At 35.8% G+C, this 13,509-nt stretch overlaps 1 protein-coding gene across 3 annotated transcripts; it reads right to left on the reverse strand.

The window, feature by feature from the left end:
• Positions 1 to 2,180: 2,180 nt before the first annotated feature.
• On the reverse strand, positions 2,181 to 8,546 carry LOC133876774 (mitogen-activated protein kinase 9). 3 transcript variants are annotated; one of them, XR_009901619.1, is made up of 12 exons: positions 8,022 to 8,546; positions 5,680 to 6,088; positions 5,453 to 5,580; positions 5,267 to 5,326; positions 4,617 to 4,766; positions 4,310 to 4,465; positions 4,055 to 4,192; positions 3,875 to 3,948; positions 3,144 to 3,245; positions 2,997 to 3,040; positions 2,782 to 2,880; positions 2,304 to 2,402 (listed from the first exon to the last, which is right to left on the reverse strand). XR_009901619.1 is itself a non-coding variant. In XM_062315021.1 (11 exons), exons 1-11 carry the CDS (start codon positions 8,316 to 8,318, stop codon positions 2,352 to 2,354), a joined length of 1,824 nt encoding a protein of 607 aa, XP_062171005.1. In that variant the 5' UTR covers positions 8,319 to 8,543; the 3' UTR covers positions 2,181 to 2,351. The 3 variants fall into 3 exon arrangements, 2 of the variants coding, with proteins under 2 accessions (XP_062171005.1, XP_062171013.1); XM_062315021.1 differs by having other exon boundaries at positions 2,181 to 2,402; positions 2,782 to 3,040; positions 8,022 to 8,543; XM_062315029.1 differs by lacking the exon at positions 2,304 to 2,402 and having other exon boundaries at positions 2,781 to 2,880.
• Between the last annotated feature and the right edge of the window lie 4,963 nt (positions 8,547 to 13,509).

The following is a 13,509-nucleotide window of genomic DNA, read 5'->3' on the forward strand; positions in this document are numbered from 1 at the left end:
TATTTGGTTGAAAAAATCGCTTGAGTAGGCTGGAATATTGAAATTAAGAGTAATGTTACATACCACACAAACATCCTACAAAGCTAATGTGACAAGATTTAGTAGCCTTTGGACCAACCATTATTAAAAAATAGGGTTGATTACATGTTTTCCCCATGAATTATTAACCATTGTCAATACACCCTCATGGACTGACACCTTCACCACCCGACCGCATTGAACTACCATTTACTTACCAAAACTTCCATTTTGTCAGTCAATCTCGTTAAAAAACTGAAATGACATAAATACCTTAACTTTATAAACAAAATTTACATATAATACCCTTAAAATTATACAAATTAAAAAATAAAATAAAAAGGGTGACTGCCAGTCCCTTGGGGGAGGGGGGGTGGCTTGCGAGCCACCCCCCGCCTATGGGGTGGCCACGCGGCCCCCTTGACCCCATCTGGGATGGCTCGCGATCAACCTCAGAGTAGGGGGTAACTGTCGCTTTTTCTTTTTCTTTTCTTTTTATTTTTATTATTATTTTATAATTTTTAGGTTTTATATATTTAAATTTTTAATAGATTATTATTTTTTATTATTAAGAGTGACATGTTTCATCATATTATTAGTACTGGCGTGGCACATTAATGAATTCGTCAAGTGTTTTGACTGAATTTGACTGTATGGACTAAATTATTATTTTGGCCTACCTCAAGGACCTTTGAATTATTTTTTTATACTACAGTAAGCGATTTGTAATTTATGTCAAACATATGGACTAATTTTTTTTTAGTTTAAGTTTTTTTTTTTTTTTTTTTTTTGAAGTTTCTAATATTGCTATTTTTTATTAAATTATTTCTTTAAGGTATTTCTGTCTTTAAATGAAATTTAATGTATAAAAAGAGAGTATTCCATCCAATTTAACGAGATTCCCAAATGACGGGGGTTTTTGGTAAGTAAATGGTAGTTCAATGCGGTCGTTGGGTAGTGAGAGTGTCAATTCATGAAGATATATTGAAAACAACTAATAGTTCATGAGAAATAAAGGTAATTAATCCTAAAAAAATATATATTTTAATGGCTACTAAACTTTGTCACATCAGCTTTGTGAAATATTTATGGGATGTTTGTGTGGATGTATCATTACTCTTAAATTAAATGAAGCACTAATATCTTGTTTTGGCAGATGCAGCTGCATATTGCTTCATGGCTCATGGACCAATTCCCTCTTTCATTTGTATGTTTTTCATTTTCTTTTTTCTTTTTTGTTGGATGAGAGTATTGCTACCTAAGTTGTATTTTCCCAAACATTTCATTTGAGAGCGGTCTATTATGTTACTTTTGGTACATTAGAATGATAATTCATCAGGAATAGAAATAAGTATTGCTCAGAATACAAGGAGTTTGAGTATAATAGAATGACTATTCTTATTCTTTTGTTTGATGATAACATATAAATGACCAATTTTTTTTTTAACTGGAATTATCATATTATACCCAAATTTATTAAAATACCCTAATTCTAAAAATTATTTTCCCCAAAAGGATTTTTTCTTTTAGGAAAAAAAAAAAAAAAAGTCCCCCCATAGGTCTAACCACCCCCTTAGGGGTGGTCGGCCACCCTAACAAAAGCTTCAAGAATGGTCGAGCCCACCTCCTATCCATGAAACCACCCTCAATTGCAAAAAGAGGTAGGGTGCTTTTCTTAGAGTGGTTGATCACCCCCTCATAGAGGTTTTTTTTGTTTCCCAAAAAAAAAAAAAAAAAACTCGTAATTTGGAAAAAAATATGTTAGGGTTTTTCTATTTCTGAGTCCCATGTGCCATAGGGGTGGCCGCAACCACCTCCAATTGTGCATCAAGGTGGGGTGGCCAACCACCCCTCACGGAGATTTTTGGGAAAATTAGGCCTATTCCATCTAGGAGAATAACTATTCCTCTCCTTCCACGCCTCTATATAGGTTAAAAGCACAAATCTTCGGCCTTACTAGTCATAGCAAATATGACTAAATTTTAATACCTTTCAAAATAAGCAGAGTAAAATGAAGTTCCAAGAAGTATCACAATGACCGGGCAAAGCTATGTCATCAACACCATTTTTCCCTATAGATATTATGTTTTCATATCATATAAGAGCTAAAGGATAATTCAACAGTTCAGTGTTGTTAATAAAAGACACCAACAGCCAGAAAATGAAAAAAAGGGCAATAAATAAATAAAAAATAAAAACTTCCACAATTAGTATCACCATAAAAACTACAACCACCCACGAACAGGGGGAGTTTATGGGCCTAGCGTGTAAAAACAAAGCTATCCCATGCGCAGATCGGAAGTATAATACTAGGGGTTTAGTGTTGTGAGTTTCTACGACAAACAATTAACCACCGCTTCATCTTGTTCCAGGATTGTTTCTTCCTGCAATGAAATACAGCGGAGATCATGTAACAGAGGATGCAGAGTTACATTTATGTCTCCCACACAATTCAAGCTTCCTTTTCACGTAGCCAGTGATCTTCATCATGTCAAAAAACAGAGCAAAGGCAACAAAACGTTCTAAAAAGAGTATGCGTATCTGTATACACACACACACACACAAACAATAGTACCTCATTCTCTAATATGCTCTTCATAAGGGGAAACAGTTGAGTACCTTCACGAAAGGAGAAGAGGGGTCTTTTTGTTTGGGGGCGGAAGGGGGTGAGGTGGAAGGTGTTGGAGATCCAAAAGGACAGTGTTCTATGATGTGCGAGTTATCAACAAATCAAAATTTAATATGTATTCAGAGAATGCTTACCTCACAATTCTTTCCTTTTACGCCGACACATTTAGAAGCACTAATGCTAGCACTCTTCCACAGGCTGTGAGGACTATCACTTGGTTTGCTAGAGCCATTCTGCACAGCCGATGCATTTTGATAAGTATATTCAGCTGTCACAACCCCTTCTGACCTTGGAGGACTCTGAAGGGTTGCACGAGAAGCTGAAGCGGCATTACACTTTTTAGAATTACCATTTTGGTCAGTAGTCTCATCTTTGGGTGCAGAAACCCTTTCCCTGGTTGATAGAAAGGGTAACAATCAGTGGGGAAAAGATAATAGAATCAAAACAAATTGCATAGCAATCAGAAAGATAACCATATTTTGTTCAAACACTTGACCTAGGCAAGGAGGCATGCTTCCTTTGGAGTGCAGTGCTTCTTTCACCTTTACCATACTGTTCCTCGAGATGGGCAAATAGTCGCTTGAATCGATCAAGTCCACTGGGTTGACATAAAACTCATTTAGGACAAAACAAGGAGTAAAACAAACAAACAAACAAACAAACAAACAAACAAACAAACGTCACCAATATGAGAAGTTTATCATGATTTTATCAAATTAGATCGTGTAAAAGAATTCCTCTATACGTAAAAATAGAAGTTCTCTCAAGAAGAAACAGGATTTTGTGTCATGCAAATTTTGCAGCAATATCAAGTGGACATGCTACAATATTTCCTTCTTCCTGAAGTTGGGGAAGAACACAGCAACTCGTACTTATTACAACCAAGATTGAAGAAAACTGGTAAGGTACCGAGATCCATAATAAATCAGAAAGTGTTTTGATTTTTTAATTGTGATAATAGTCCTTTTCAAAGCCTTTTATGGGAACTTTCCACAGGTGTTTTGCACTCCTTACGATGAATCACAAGATAACCCATAGTGCATATATGGGAACACAGAACATTATATTATTGGAAGCTGAGACCTGGTCCCTCACAACCACCATGATATCTAGGGGGATCCTTATTTTCTGATGGATTCACTCACTCACTCATATACATGCATGCGTGCACACACCCATCATCATCAACATTAAAAGTAGCAGTAGTAGTAATGATGACTATAGTACCTAGGATACATGAAGCTAGTTTGATCTCCACCTTCAAGGTACTCATGCAGCATTTGTGGATGATACTCTAAAATCTGTATGCTTAGAGATTTACACCATAAGTAGATCGCAAGGGTATGAGAACACCACCAAATCAAGATATAAATCACAACTCAAGCCCTACCATCACTGTAGCCATACCTCTCTATAAATTAACTCTCTTACATCATCTTTTATTAATTTCCTCCTTTCAAACTCAAATTCGAGTTTCGAAACGGGTTGCCTAGATGGTTCGTGGTCTGCATTTGCCAACCCGTGGAAATATGGATCAGCTAATGCCTGAAAAGAAACAAGCGCGAGTGTCAGCAAAAATAGATATATACCATGCCAAACCAGATTTAAAAATAGGAGAATTTTAAAATGCAACTAAAAACAATCAGTTCAGTAAAATCATATCTCTTCAGCAGATGGGCGCTCTTTGGGATCAAATGCAAGCATACGCTCTAGTAAATGAAGAGCCAATGGATCTGCATTGGGGATTTTTTGTGAGAAAGGCATTGGAGGCTTTTTACTCATGCTATTTAAATATCTCCTAGCCTTTTCATTCCGAATCTGCAGGTAATACAAACAACTCAATTGGTGAGCAATCAAGAGCATAAGTTTAGTTTAACATAGATGTGAGTAGAATCAACCACTTAAACATTGTGAAACAATTATTTTAAGAGCAATGTAATGGCAAAAGAGACAGAAAAGGATAACAAACCCTTGCTATGGATTCAGCAGGAGGAGTGCCAAGTAAATCAGTTATGAGATCCAATTGATGTGCCACATTTTTTCCAGGAAAGAAGGCTTTTCCTGTTAGCATTTCTGCAAATATGCATCCAATGCTCCATATATCAATAGCAGGGGTGTACTGCAAAAGACAATTCATGAAAATGCATTACCAAAATCTGAGAGGGATTAGTTCTATTTTTAATTCTACAGAAAACATGAGAATCAAAGAAAACATAATGCAAAACTCCCCCACTGAAGAAACCAGATTAGTCAACATCATAAAACAAAAGAAATGCATCATTATAGACAATCAAACATAGGCCAGAGAAACTATAACCAGGTGAATTAGAGACATGATCTTATGACTCAAAGTTTTATTGACATACTAGGTTATATAGCATCTTTAAATTTCAATGGACTTCATTAGTAAGGGCTTATCAATTTCCAGTGCAATTAAAGGTTCTAAGCACACTGAAGTAAACAGTCTCCTAGAGCTTAAGCACAAATCCAGAGAAAATCATTTCAAAGCTCTCATTGAAGTAAAGATCATGTTTTAGTATATATGCATATATGAATGTATCTCAATAAGACAAATCATTTGAACTTGAAATCATAGGAAACATAATCTGTAATACTCACCTTGGAGAAAAATGAACCACAGAGTTCGGGAGCACGGTACCATCGAGTTGCCACATAATCCTTAGAAAATTAAACTTAATCAGCAGATGCATAGGCTTTATAAAGTATTAAGAGGGAAAAGACAAAAAAAAAAAAGAGAAGAGAGAATGGCACTTTCATGAGTTTTAAAATGAACGCGACACATACAGTCCAAAAAATTGTAGAGGGGGCATCATTAAATGATGCACGAGCAAGCCCAAAGTCACATATCTTCAGCTTGCAATCTGCATTAGCAAGTATATTTTTCGGCTTTAAATCTCGATGGAAAACATTTGCTGCCAAGAAACAAAAAAGAAAAAAAAACAATATCAGAGCCATTGAATTGTAAAAACTAATGAAAATTATAGGACAGCACATTGAAAATTGAGGTCAACCTGAATGCATATACTTTAAAGCTCGAAGAAGCTGGTATAAGAAAAATTGATAATGTTCAGGTGTAAGATCATCATTTGCCTTAATTACTTGGTGAAGGTCAGATTCCATCAGCTCAAACACAACATAAATATCTTGAAATTCTCTTCGAGATGGAGGAAGCATTATATGTTTTATCTGTACAATATCTGGGTGTCGAAGCAGCCGAAGGAGCTTGACTTCTCTTAGAATGCGTGTGGCATCAGAAACATGCTCAAAGACATCATTGATTTTCTTTATAGCTACCCTCTCTCCAGTGTGAGTATCAATTGCAGAGGCAACAACACCATAGCTTCCTTTGCCAATTACTTCTTGAATTTCATATTGACTTGCCTCACCGTATTCTGTGAAAAATTCTTTGTCAAGCATGCTCTGGTTAAATCAAATTTTAGTTAGCAACTCTTCAAAAGCAAGTACAAATAATAATTGAAAGCATAAGTGGGAGAAAAAGAAAGATTGAAGTGTTAGGGCATATCTAAACAGATATAATTATATACAGTTTATGTCCTCAAAAGGAAAAGAGAAGAACTAATTATTCTATAGCTACACAGTAAATATAATATTTTGATGTGTTGAAGACCCGGCATAGCTTTTCACCAAACATATTCCATAGCAACGGATATCTCCTGAGTACCCGATACAAGTTCCATGCATGTGAAAGGATGCTTGAGCAAAGGAATGGACAATTCCAAAGAAAATCTCAAGAACCATTTACAGATTCTATTATCTTTTCAATTAATAAAAGTAACCATTTAAAACTAATATTCCTTTTTTTCTATGGCATGTTTACCCACAGACATGCCAAACAAAAATTATATTGATCAAAAGATTATTCAATTTGAAACAAATTGTAACATGTCAGCAAACCTTAAATATTGTTGGACGACCAACAAAACATGAACATACATCATAGTTTTTACCCGTATCAAAGTCACCCGAGTTTCATCACTCTTGACCACATTGACTCAACCTTAATATCCATCTATGTGTCAGTGTCAATATCTCACATCTGTAAATTCATATCTGAATGCATTCTACGAATTTCTTTTCCCTCTGATTTGGAAGCACGATGTGGAAAATGCTTTTACAAAGACAAGACAGTGTCACATCCCAAAGAAGAAATCAAATCCGTCCTAATAAGTTTTTCTTACGGGTGGCTTGTTTGTCTTCTAAATTTTTAACTATCAATAGGTAAATCGCCATCAACATCAGAAGTACAGCAAAGATTAGCATACTCTAAAGTAAACATCAACAGGCAAAAAGAACTGATTATGTGCATCAATTCAACCAGAACACCATATCTGATAGTAAATTCAAGGACTAACCACAGTCTTACTTTCATCAATTAGATTCATGTATTAAACATAACTTGACTTCTACCTTGGATTGGCAACTTTGACTTATCAAAGATCATAAATAAACTACCTTTATGGCCAAGTACAGGGAAGGACAATAAGAAACAGATACATAACAAGGAAAACAGAAACAGAAACTACACACTTGCATACACTAAAACCATGTTCTTCAGTATATTCTATAATGGCAAATGCCAAAAGTAGCACAAGAAAACGATAACTTAACTCTGCAGTCTTAGTAAATTTCAGAGTCCTTGATAAAGCTTTGAAAAATTCCATGTATGCGATTTTCACAACCAAAATTATCCGAGAGTAAAAGATATCAAATACGCTCATATAACTTCTAAAGCCGATAATACCATTTCATACGGATTATAGGCGCACGAAATTGATTAACAAAGAAATTCCAAATCACATTTAGAAAGGAAAAAAAAAAAAACAGAAAACGGAGAAACCTTGTTGATTCTCGGTTAACAAATCGACCGAGAGCACGAAGTTGCTCAGCGCTCTCGGTGTTCTTCAAAGAAGCACACAAAGGATATGAATTGCTTAAACACCATATATATATATATATATATATATATATATATATATATATATATATATATATATATATATATATATATATCCACACACGCACACAAACAAAGAAAACACAGAAATTTGAACTCGTCAATTTAAGTGCAACTATAAATGAATCACAAGTTGGACAAGAGATCAGGAATGAGGAATTATTTTATTTAGAGTCAAATAAAGAGAGAGAGAATAGAATGATACAACGCGAAAAAATTTGAATCAAATATTCGGTTTAGAAAAGGACAGAACTAATTGCAGCAACAACTCCTCAATATGCGGGCCTTATCTTATCAGTTTATCGCAATCGTACAAAAGCAGAGAGACAGAGAGACAGAGAGAGAGAGAGAGAGAGAGAGAGAGAGAGAGAGAGTGACCTTATGAGGGTCCGTGGGGGCGAGTCTGTGATTGGTTCGCTCGGGGACCTTGATCCGCTTCAAGCCTGAGATATCGAGGTCCACGATGATCGCCAGCTCCTTCTGATCTTCTTTCTCTTGTTTGCAATGGTCAGCTATTGAAGACGACGATGATGGTTGTACGGCGTCGTTAGGTGAGTGTTCATGATGGCTGTTATAGTCAATGGCGTCCACGACAGCAGAAGAAGAAGAAGAAGAGGAAGAGGTAGAGAGTCGCTGACACCAGCGAAGAAATCCTTCCATCCTCAAATCTATCATGCGCCGCACCCTATCATTTCCACCACCACGTGCCTCAGCTCAGTTTTCATATATCTCAGTTCCGTTGAACTCTCACTCCGATTTCGAAAGCGTCTCAATATGAAATCGGTTGCTGTTTGGGCCGTTTGGCAATTCTCCGGTGCTGTGTAGCAACCGATAAGTTCATTCCGGGTCTGCCCCAAAAAAACGTGGTCCGCGTGGAACCCACAATCTCGCCGTTACAAGGGGAAATATATTCCGTATAGCTCCTTTCACTTCACACTTATTTTATTTTATTTTATTATTAACATATTCTCATCTATATAAATAGGAAAAAGACTCTTCGGTCTTCGAGAGATAGTTCAATCGGCTGGAGATCACGCTTTATGAAACGGAGGTCACTAGTTCGAATCCGCCCTCTCCCTCTTGTGTGAACATATCAAAAAGAAAAGAAAAAAGACTATGCTGCATGTTTTTAGAGACATGGGTAGGATTCATGTGATGGGACCATCACATGGATTCCACCCAGAAATCTCTTCCATCTATGAAATATCAACAACGACTTGAGTGGTAGCCTTTTGGGCTAAACTATGTATAGCTAGATTGGCTTTCCTTTTGACATGTTCAACGCTGGATGTCCTCATAGGCCTAAACCCAATTTGATATATTTTATAAAATGTCCAAAACTGCTGAAGCATGGTGTAGCAAAATTGACTTTCTTCACGATCCGTAACGCTTCCCCTTCCAATATAATATCAAAGAAGCCCATCTCCCCCATTGAATATTGTGGCGTATAAAGTAGTCATTGCCTTCGAGGCTATAGGTTCCATAACATGCTGAAGAGTGATGCTACGAGCAGCCAACACAAAACCCTTGTAATCTCCTGCAATCATCCCAAGACCTACCCGCCCATTTGATTTGTCCAAACCAGCATTCCAATTGATTTTGATTATCCATGGCGCCATGGCGATGGGGGTTGCCAAAGAACAGCTTGTATATTGGTAGTGTTTGGTGGTCTCTCCCCTTCCCTAATCATTGTTTCTGTTAAAGTCAATGATCAGTGTGAAGGCTTCCCTACAAACTTGACTAGGATGAAGAAAATCCTCACCGTGCACAAACTTATTCCTCCTAAACCAAATACATCGTGCTGTTATCGCCCACAAGTCTAGCTCATCCGGCACACACCGTTCCATCATCTTTATAAACACTTGAGAAAAATTATCCCCCATGCAACATCCTTTTTGAAATTTCATTATGCTATAACCCCATACATCTTGCGCCGAAGGACAATTTCATAGAATATGAAGGACAATCTCGGTTTCCCTCTCACATATAGGGCATCGTGTATCATCCACTACCTTCCTGTGGAATAAATTATCTTTTGTTGGAAGAATATTTTGGCATGCCCTCCACAGAAATATCTTAACAGAGTTTGGGACTTTGAGTTTCCATGTTACCTTCCAAAATACTCATCATCTCTGCTACACGATCCTTCTCCCTTGCTGAGTGTTTGAAAGTCCTCCTCCATGTGACAAGCACTTCTAATCGAAAAGAGCCCATTTGTAGTACATCGCCATATCAGTAGGTCTTGAGGCATGAGAGGGCTAAGTGGAATAGAAGATATAACCCTAGCTTCTTCTTCACGAAAATCTTCTGCAATTAGTTGATGTTTCCAGCCCTTTGTTATGGGATCAATAAGTTCAACAACCATGGCATCTTCCAACAATATCCTTCTGGGACTTTGCACTGCATAAGAACTAGGGCCTCGTTTGGTTTGCGGAATGTCTATTCCATTAGGAAAAGGAATAACTATTCATGGGAATAGATGAAGGTGGAATGGAATAACTATTCCTATTCTTTTGTTTGGTTGTAACGGTGGAATAGAACATTACATATGTATTCTTTTGTTTGGTACAGTGCAATACATTGGTGAATGGAATCATATTATAATCAAATTTCCTAAAACGCCCTTATAATACAAATATAATTTATATTCTTAAGGACATTTTTTTTTTCTTTATTTAAGAAACATAAACAATCATACTATGACCTTTTTTTTTTTTTTTTTTTTTTTAATTTCATAGAGTTCATGGCTTTTTTTTTTTTTTTTTTCATATATAATTACGCTACAAAATGATTTATAAGGGAAAAAAAAAAAAAAAAAAAACACACACACACACACAGACATAATCATCATATCACCATCATAAAAATAAATAAATAAAATAAAATAAAATAAAATAGATCATCTGCAAAGCCCTTTTTATTTTATTCTTTTTTATTTGTTTTCCAGCAACAAACATTCATTCTTTGCTTACAAAGTAAAATAATTTATAAGAAAAAAAAAAAAAAAAACATAATCATCATAAAAAAAATAAATCATCTACAAAGCCCTTTTTATTTTATTATTTTTTATTTGTTTTTCAGCAACAAACATTCGTTCTTTGCTTACAAAGTTTTTCTCAAACCTCCACAAGACAATTGGAGTCCCCCCAATATTAAGAGGTATTCGTTTTGCTACGTCTAAGTGCATTCTGTAGGCTAAATCATAGGAGGAGGAAAAAAAAAAAATGATTACCCCACAACAAATTAAGTTGGTTGAAAAACAGAAAGAGGAGGATGAGAATATAATTGCAGAGATGGAGAGAGATACTGATGGTGCATTTGAGTGATGAATTTTTGAAATCAGAATTAAATTCTTATTCTGTTTGCGAATTTTGAGATTTGACTTTTTAGAAAAAATTAAATAAAATATGATTTGTTTATAAAAAGTTGAATAAAATATAATTTGTTTTTTTAAAAAGTTGAATAAAATATGATTTATAAATTATATTTTATTGTCAAAATTTCGTATCCAAACACACCATGAGTTGAGAAACAGAGAGAGAGAGGGATAAGAGACTTGGGTGTTGAGAGGGTTGGGGTTTTGGGGCAAAAGACGAATTTTATTTATTCCCACAGGAAAGGAATAGGTATTCCACTCCTTTTTGAGTGGAATACCTATTCCTCTTCGTAAGGGAATAGCTATTCCGTGGGAATAACTATTCCCTTAAATAATATACAACCAAACAAAGGAATAGCTATTCCTTTCCATGGGTCTAATCCGCAAACCAAACGAGGCCTAGGAGTTGGGATCCACCGATCTCCCCATATTTTGATTTTCTACCCATCCCCAATTCTCCAAACCGGCCCATGCTCCAAAACTGAATGTGCACCCAAAACACTTCGCCATACAAAAAAAGGCCTATTACCCAAAGTAGATTTCAGGAAAGAGCGATTTGGATAATACTTCGCCTATAGGATGCTTGCAGCCAGTGATTGTGGATTCTGCAATAAACGCGAGCACTGTTTTGCTAATAGTGCTTTATTGAAAATAACTAGATCTCTTCGAATTTTAACTGAACCTATCTCCTCTCAACTCATCCAATAAATCTTGGATGTTTGCTCTTGGTGCCTCCAGGGGCGGAGCCACGTTGAGGCTTGGGGGCCCCCCCAAGCCTCAAGGTTCTCACCCCAAAAAAAAAAAAAAAATTTAAAAAAATTTAAAAAAAATTAAAATTTTATCCCAAAATTTATTATTTTTTCAAATTTTGGCCCCCCAAATTTTTTTTTTTCAATTTGGCCCCACCAACTTGGGGGGGCTGGCTCCGCCCCTGGGTGCCTCCATCAAAATTTCTTCATCATTCCATTGAGTTCTTTACAAAATAACACCGAAAGTTGGAACAAACACATGCTATAGGAAGGTATAGCTTGAATTACTGCTTTTAGTACACTTATTTATCACAACACATATTTTAAAGGATTTGAGGCATCTCTAACAGATTAGGTAAATCTATTATAATAATTATTTTTAGCTAATATTACCCTATTTTCGTCTCCAAGAAATTAAATTCAAAAGAAGTAAAATACAATTTTTAATACAATAAATAGCAATTTAGGACAAGAGATAATTACACTTAACCCCCCTGATTTATCCACGGTGTGGCGATTTACCCCTCAATGTACCAAAATTGGTACATGACCCCCCCGAACTTGCCAACGTGTGGCAAAATCAACCTTTCGTCCAATCGACCGTTTGTTTGAACGGAAAGTCGGTCACGTGCAAGTCACGTGACTTGGGAAGCGTCTCTGTCTTAAACGGTCACGTGACTTGCACGTGACCGATTTTTCGTCCAAACGAACGGTCGATTGGACGGAAGGTTGATTTTGCCACACGTTGGCAAGTTCGGGGGGGTCATGTACCAATTTTGGTACATTGGAGGGTAAATCGCCACACCGTGAATAAATCAGGGGGGTTAAGTGTAATTATCCCTTAGGACAATGTCAAATTATTTTATTATTCATCTTTTGTCTTCTCTCTCCCTTTCTCTTTCCTTCTATTGTTGGACAATCTCAAATTGGTCAACGCTCTTTTTTTTTTTTTTTTTTTTTTTACAAATTGATCAACATTCTTTGAGTTCAATAAAAACTCTTTGGTACATAGACGAGCTAATGACTGTTTATTTCCAAAGAAAGTTTGGATCGTCGACGGAAAATCTGATATGGGTTTGATCGAAACCATGAGGTCCATTGATTGAGAGCAAGATTCTTATCGGCATATGAGGATAGGAGGACTATTCGGCTATTCGAGGAAATTCTTACACTTATGTTTTTTTTCTTCTAAGTGATTGATATTGTAATTATTTAAAATACGTTATATCAATTTATATAATATGTGTAATAAATAAACGTGAAGAGTAACATTATTATCACTTTTTGGTATAACAGAAGGTGTGAATTTCAAATTAACATGCTTGCAATCAGAATAATCAACACAAAATCAAAGTTTCTACTTTTTCCTTAGACCCAAGTTTATACAAAAACACAAAGCCGAGCTCATGACGACAAACACCAAGGTTAAAATTCGAAAAAAGAAACTAGAAACAGTTGTAATTGAATTGGGATTTACCTTAAAAACAATGGGTTATCCTGCATGATGAACATCAATGACCTGCAACAAAAGAGCCATAATATATAGTAAGAGATTTCGATTTCTAAAATGATTCTTCAAGTAGTTCAAAAATATCAATAGCTTTTAAAAACTTGATCTCTTATACCAATATTTGGTGGCAGGAAAAAACACTACAACAATCAAAGCCAAGTTGTGTTTCTAAGAAAACAAATAAATTAAAAATATAACCTTTTTGTTAGGATAACAATAAATATGAGTAAA

This window comes from Alnus glutinosa, chromosome 1, assembly GCF_958979055.1.
Source record: "Alnus glutinosa chromosome 1, dhAlnGlut1.1, whole genome shotgun sequence".
NCBI classification, from domain to species: Eukaryota; Viridiplantae; Streptophyta; class Magnoliopsida; order Fagales; family Betulaceae; genus Alnus; species Alnus glutinosa.